Source organism: Mastomys coucha, unplaced genomic scaffold, assembly GCF_008632895.1.
Source record: "Mastomys coucha isolate ucsf_1 unplaced genomic scaffold, UCSF_Mcou_1 pScaffold19, whole genome shotgun sequence".
Classification (NCBI taxonomy): Eukaryota; Metazoa; Chordata; class Mammalia; order Rodentia; family Muridae; genus Mastomys; species Mastomys coucha.
This window is the reverse complement of record NW_022196901.1, coordinates 16,092,891-16,100,436: the sequence shown is the minus strand read 5'-3', so window position 1 is coordinate 16,100,436 and position 7,546 is coordinate 16,092,891. Positions and strand designations below refer to the sequence as shown.

The 7,546-nt window shown below is 41.6% G+C and overlaps 1 protein-coding gene across 3 annotated transcripts in view; it reads right to left on the bottom strand.

Moving 5' to 3' along the window:
* Window positions 1–7,546, bottom strand: part of Fam185a (family with sequence similarity 185 member A) — a 52,894-nt gene that overhangs the window by 21,564 nt on the left and 23,784 nt on the right. For all 3 annotated transcript variants that reach the window (XM_031380082.1, XM_031380081.1, XM_031380083.1), the window contains 2 exons: window positions 4,619–4,714; window positions 1,267–1,401 (listed from right to left, as the gene is read on the bottom strand). In XM_031380082.1, coding sequence (XP_031235942.1) covers window positions 1,267–1,401; window positions 4,619–4,714 — 231 coding nt within the window. The remainder of the gene's footprint in view (window positions 1–1,266; window positions 1,402–4,618; window positions 4,715–7,546) is intronic.

The following is a 7,546-nucleotide window of genomic DNA, read 5'->3' as shown; positions in this document are numbered from 1 at the left end:
TGAGACCCTGGGAGCTCTGAGAGTACTAGTTAGTTTATATTGTTGTTCTTCCTAAGGGGCTGCAAACCACTCAGCTCCATTGGTCCTTTCTCTAACTCCTTCATTGAGGACCCTGTACTTAGTTCGATGGATGGCTGTGAGCGTCTACATCTGTGTTAGTCAGGTACTGTCAGAGCCTCTCAGGAGATAGCTATATTTAGACTGGCTTGCATCTACACAATGGAGTACTCAGCTATTAAAAACAATAAATTTATGAAATCCTTAGGGAAATGGATGAATCTGGAGAATATCATCCTGAGTGAGGTAACCCAATCACAAAAGAACAAACACGGTATGCACTCTCTGATAAGTGGTTATTAGCCGAGAAGTTCGGAATACAGGAAGAACAACCCACAAACCACAAGGAACTCAAGAAGAAGGAAGACCATAAGGTGGACATTGCATTCCTTCTTAAAAGGGGGAACCAAATACCCACGGAAGGAGTTGCAGAGACTAACTATGGAGCAGAGACTGAAGGAAGGACAAGCCAGCCTAATATAGCTATCTCCTGAGAGGCTCTGACAGTACCTGACTAATACAGATGTAGAGGCCCACAGCCATCTATTGAACTGAATACAGGGTCCCCAATGAAGGAGTTAGAGAAAGGACCTATGGAGCTGAGGGGTTTACAGCCCCTTAGGACAAACAACAATATGAACTAACTAGTACCCTCAGAGCTTCCAGGGTCTCAACCACCAACCAAGGACTGCACATGGAGGGGTCTGATTGTTCTGGCAGCATATGTATAGTAGAGGATTGCAAAGTCAAGCATCAGTGGGAGGAGAAGCCCTTGGCCCTGTGAAGGTTCTGAGCCCCAGTGTAGGGGAATGCCAGGGCCAATAAGAGGGAGAGGGTAGGGTGACAAGCATGGGGAGGGGGAGGCAACAGGGGTTTGTTCTTGTTTGTTTCTTTGTTTTTTGGAGGGGAAACTGGGAAAGGAGAAATCATATGACATGTAAATAAAGAAAATATCTAATTGAAAAAAAAAAAGAATTAGGACCCCAGCTCAGGAAAAAGCTTTACATATGCTTTATCTAAGGACAGAATTCCAGAGCAACTGAAGGAGGCCTTTTCAACAGTGTCTGATTCTGTTACTGACCAACATCACCAGAGGAATACTGCCAGACACTGGGAAGCGAAAATGGCAAGGAATAAAACTGCAGTTAACACACTGCCATGCACACAGAGCCACGACCATTCATCCACAGCCACATGCCATCTCCTTACCTGTAACCGTCACACCATCACCTTTACAGTCTTTGGCCATTTCCTGGACATGAGCTTCTTCATCCACAACTACCTCTCTGCCCGATAATTTTAGATAAGCTCGTAGTGAGGACGGGGCCTTGACAGCAATAGAACCTGTGGCAAATTTACAGTAAAACAATGCAAATAAATCACATTTAAATTTAATTGAAAATAAAACTCTCCCAAGAGTCACAGTACCCCATCCTGACTTCTGTCAAGAGTGTGGGCATCAGAACATTATGAACTACTAGCTCTTCTTTTGTTAAGATCCTTACACAGCTCATCCATGGGGGAAAAAGAGCAGTAGTTTACCACATACAAGGCAAAGACAGAATATGCTAGCAGTGAGCATTTGCATAGGGCAGACAATCACCATTTCGGCTTTGTGAAGTCCCATTATTGCCCCAAGTTTATAGGGGAGGATTTGTTCAAGTTCCCACACAGTTAGTTGTAGGTATAGTGCAGTGTCTCCAAAGCCTGCAACTTCAGTGACTCTGGATTTCACACACTGTGACCTCACTGTCCACTATGTCCACAGGACTCATGACCTCACTGCTCACTATGCCCCATGAGCCACAGGATCCTGTGCATTTAGTTTTGCTCGGAGTCTAAGGAAAAATAACAAGATTATTTGGATTCCAGATGACTAATGTTCCTTTAGAGTCAGTTGCTGGCTTTTAAGTACTGAGAGAAACCACTCAGCTTTATTTTCAGTTCAGGCTGGTGGTTACTGTAAAGAAAGATTCTAAAGGAATCAATCAAAAAAAGTACCCCATTCGCTGTGAGATCCCCTGGCCTACTATCATGTAGGTCTCTGCAAATCTCCTAGCACACTCCTATTTCACCAGCTTCCTCCTGCTTCTCATCAAATTTAGAGCCTTCTGCCATAAGTATCAGCTCATCTCTGGGACAAAGAGTCAGGATGACACACACTGTGCATGGTCCTTTTAGAACTCACTTAGATATGGATCACAGTCTCCTTCTAGTCTGCTTACCATCAGCTTATTTACTCAGTAATTTCACACCGTCGCACCCTAATGGCAGCAGGAAGTTCAGGTTAAGATGGACTCGTGGGGGTTGGGGTGAAGACATGGCTCAATGGGCAAGAGTCCTTTCTGCACAAGCATGGAGGACCGAGAACTCATTTAAAAAGCAGGGCATGCCCGTGTGTGCTGTAACCCACTGCTGGGGAAGAGGGCAGGAGGCAGGAGGCCTGCTGAGACTTTCTTTTAGGTTCAGTAAGAGACCACCGTGTCTCAGAGGGTTACAGTGGAGAGCACCATCCTCCCTGGCCTCCATTCACATGGCACACAACCATGCAGAGAGACTTATGAACTCATTCATACAAAGAGAGAAGACCAGGACGATAGAACCAGCCGATATCATCCTCTCAAAAAATTCAAAAGTGAATTCATGCCAAAATGCCACAGACTGAAGGCATACTGTGTGAGGACTATTCATCTTCTCAGGACACAGGTAAAGCTGGCTCCCAAGCTCAGACTCAGACTTTCTGAATGAGTAAATAGAGCCACCGTCATGTTCACTTTCACAGGACAGAACAAATAAGCATTCCAATATTTCCCCTCAGCCCACATGGCTAAATGAGAGACTCAAGTAGCTGGCTCTGTACTCCACAGCAAGACAGTGGCAAAGCTGGAACAGACTGCCAAGGCGCTAGCTAAGCACGAAGCAAAAGAATCCTGAATAAGAATATAGAGATCTTTGTTCCTGGTTACCTCTAAGCTGCCAGGAACACGGCTTACAGTAGGAAAAACATTATAGTACTAAACAAATGTTATAATGTCATATACTATTTCAATGTTGGTAGAACAATGCTATAACTAATAATATCTTAAGTGGATGAAGAATGATAAACTTCAAAGTTTAAAAAAAAATGCAGTTGAGTTTTTATACACTGCACAATGCAAGAAACTAACTTTCACAGAAGAGTTGTTTATTCAAAACTTCTTTCTCCATTCAGTCACTAGTAACATTCATGGTTTATAGTTTCTCTCTTGAGTCTTCACAGGAGTGTAAAATTATATGGCCAAGATTTTGAATGAGAATGGCCCCTGTAAGCTCCCGGGCTTGAATACTTGTTTGTGCCCATCAGCTGGTGGGGCAGTGGGAAGAACTAGGAGGTGTGACCTTGTTGGAGGTGTGTCACTGCAGGCTGCCTTTGAGATTTCAAAAGTTCACCATTTCCAGTTAGCTCTCTCTTCTCCAGTGCCATGCCTGCTGCCATGCTCCCCACCCTTTGCAACTGTGAGCCCCAAATAAATAGTTGCCTTGGCCATGGTATCTTAGCACAGCAGTGGAAAAATAACTAAGACAAAGTTGGCAGTTTCATGAGGACGAGATCGTACCCCATTTTAAAGCAAGCAAGCCAGGGCCATGGGAAATCTTCCTATGTATCAGTCATAGCTTAGGCTGCCTTCGGTGCTCAGTGGCTCTCCTTGCCTCCAAAGCAGCCTACCTGGACAGAAGACTGTTAAGACGACAAAGAAATTAACAACGGCAGGAAGTCGCTGGTGAGAGGAAATCCTACCCTTGGAATACAGGGTCCCATCCCAGCCAACAGGCAAAGGATTCTATGTGCTGTTCTGAGTCTCTTGAAGCCTTCACCCGGAAGCATAGCTCAGTCACTTCACCCATTCCGCTAAGCTAGACTGTCACTTATCACCGTGCACATGTGAACGGCTATATATACCAATTAGTTTCCAGAGAAACAAAAAGTATATTTAAAATGACTCTCTAGATGCATGCAACTCATATTCAGCTTTCCACTGAATAAAAAATATACAATTTTAAATAAAATACGTGAACTCAGAATAGGTTACCTATATGAAAAATTATACAGACAAGTGCATCAGAAGCCTGCTTTAGAGAGGCTTTGCGGAGACATTTTGGGTTCATGCTTTGAAGGCTACAAACATTCTACAGTAATGGCAGGGGAGGTTCTCTATAGGCCAGCAGGAAAACTTTAACTTAGAGATTTTCCCACAACGAATACTCTTATTTCCTATACAACAAAACTGAAAGATCCACACAGGAACATTAAAACTTCTACAGTAACAGTCAAACTATAACAATGTTTTTGTTTGTCCTACAAAAAGAAAGTTTGTCTTCATGGCTGGCTGTCATGAACAAGGATTTCTGATTGGTTTAGAAAGCTTAATAACAGTAAATCACAATCTACTAGAAGAAAATTTCCTTAAGTCACTGTAGGAAATCTGACCATCTGCTTCCCGAATATTCCGTCACGCTCACACATTCCAGATATTCACCAGTCTCACACTGCAGTCAAGCTGGGACACTGCAGCTGGCTCACCTTCCTGTGACGTCAGGACCACTTCCCCCAGCTGACTGACATACACATCTATGGCACCTTGATGACTGGAGGCTTTTAGACTTCCACAGGACGAATCTGGGGGAAAGAAAACTGTATCCATGACTGTTCTTAATGAAGTAAATGGAATTAAAAACAAAATAAAAGCCCCTGCTTTGATATTTGTGTAAGAACCTACAAAACATGAAAGGCTTTAGATTTTTCTTATAACAACATTATTTTTATCAAAACACACTAGAAATTTAGAAACCTATACCCAGATAGCTAATAAAACTCTCGTTGACAGAATTTTGAATATGCAATTTTAATTTAATTTCTATGTGTATGGTTGTTTTGCCAGCATATATGTCTGTCTACCACTTGCAGAGACAGTACCGACAGAAGCCAGAAGAGGTCATCTGGTCCCCTGAACTGGAGCTACAGAGAGTTGTGAGCCACCAGTGGGTGCTGGGGATCAAACCCAGGTCCTCAGGAAGAGCAGTAGCCAGTGCTCTTAACCATGGAACCATCTCTTCTGCCCCACAGCTCACCTCTAAACCCCAACTGTAGGAAGGACAATATGTAACAATTGGCAGCCAATGCCAAGTCCAGAGAGCACCATTCAAGTATCTCATCTACCCGCATACTGACAAATTCAGTAAACTTCCAGAATGGAGCAAAGTTAGTTAGAAATCGAAGAATTTCATATTTTTCCCTTTCAGCAAACCTGATGCCTTACGAATAACAGGTTACCCACATAAGGTTTACTACATTTCTTAAAGGGGCAGCAAGGACGTGGAGCAATCACTGGGAGAACGAAGTCTGTTTTACATTTTCATCTTCATGTCGGAACACAAAAATCCTAACTTACATGGACTCAAACCTCCCGATGCTGTTACTGTCTCGTTTTCAGCAGACCAACAGTTTAAAGTCAAGGAGAAACAGAGTCAGACACAAGAAAACTGGAGGATGACGTAAGTGTCAGTGCTAAAGGTCGTTTCTCTTCCTCCATGGCACCAAATGTTTACTGTAACATCTAGCCCGACTGTCCTGGAAAGGCCAAACACATTCTTTTCAGGAGCCTCCCTTAAAAGCATTTTTATCAAGAGTTTTTACTACTTCAACAGAGAAGCAAAATAGGAATTGTAGTGAAAATTATATGAAAAATAATGCTTTTGGTAAAATATGGAGAGAAAATATATATCCACAAAGGCAACATTTATCTTTAAAATTTTAAATAACTTCAATCAAACTTTGAAGTGAATTATTCACGATCCGGCTCAACCATCATTTAAAATAATTTGTCTGCAATCTATATCAAAAATGTCCTTTATCAGACCTCAATTATTAGTTTTCATGTGTCAAAAGTAAATGCCGATGTTAGGGAATGAAGACATTAGGTAAATGCTGGGGCAGAGAGACTGGCTACATCATCGCTAGGTGAGTACCAACAGCAACTCCACTGAAAACCTTGTATTAAACTCTAAAAGAAGCCATGTAAAAATATATTACAGTAACAACACACACGTACACTACCTATGTGTAATGCACCATCCCAGCTTGAATAAAGCAATGTATTTGAAAATTGAAAGACTTTCTTTCTCTGGGGAAGGGGGACGCCACAAGAATGTTGCATGATTCACAAACAATACTTTCATTGTCTTCACCATGGGAAAATAATTAATTATAAGGTAGAAGGAATTATATGTGAGTGTCATCAGTCTTAAGATTTGTTAATCTTGCAAAGCTGTTAAAAAACTCAAGATGTATCTTATAAAGAAGAAATAGACCAGCAACATTTAAAACCATGTAGCAAACATGAAATCTCAAAAAGAAATATGGTTGTTCACCTAAGACCTGCACAATACCACCATCAGCTGACATTCCAGTGTGGGTGAGGAAATCTCCTAAGGCCCTACTGCGCATGAAGAGCTGTAGGCAATATGGCTGCTGAGGGGAGAGTAAGTCTGCTCCAGGAGGGAGTCTATAGAGGGTTACATAATCCAAGTCAGCCATAAACACAAAAAAACGCAAATAACAGCAAGTGGACTCGGCAAGCTGTATTTATACATACATATACGTGTGTGTGTGTGTGTGTGTGTGTGTGTATGTGTGTGTGTGTGTATGTGTGTGTGTGTGTGCGCGCGCGCGCGTGTGTGTGTGTGTGTGTGTGTGTGTGTGTATGTGTGTGTGTGTGTGTGTGTGTGTGTGTGTGTGTGTGTGTGTGTATGTGTGTGTGTGTGTGTGTGTGTGTGTGTGTGTATGTGTGTGTGTGTGCGCGTGTGTGTGTGTGTGTGTGTGTGTGTGTACTAAAAAAGAAGAGGACATGAATGGGGGAACTGGAGGAGTCGGTAGGGGAAGGCAATATGGTGGAAATTATGTAAATACAGTACTCACGTATAAAACTTGCAAAGTTTTAAATTAAAAAAAAAGTTTGTATTTTAAAAAGTTATACAGCAAAACAAACTTTTTATAACACAAATTACTGGAATGAAAATCAATCAAGAGTAAAATTACAGCTTTATCTACAAGAATTCCATACTTTAAGGATTAGCATTGTGAAGAAATTCTACAGATCTTGGAGAACAGAAACTAGAAAGCAGTCAGGCAGCTACGTAGCCTCCCGCAGAGAAATAGTTCTCATTAGAATTCTGGACAAAGACCTTGTTGTCTGAGGGAGATCACTGACTTGTTTTATTATTAATTACTCAAAAGAGAACTACTGATGGCAACCACCATCTCCAACAAAGAAACATCTTTTTGTAACATATAGTTTGTTAACAGGAGAAAAACAACTAAGCTTGAAAAGCTACCATTTTAAAATGTGTTGTTTTCCTTTAGATAAATGGAGAATTTCTTCAAAATTGGTTAAGTATGTTCAAAGCAAGTTTCTGATCTTGGCCTTTTTTTTTTTTCTTTTTTTTTTTTTTT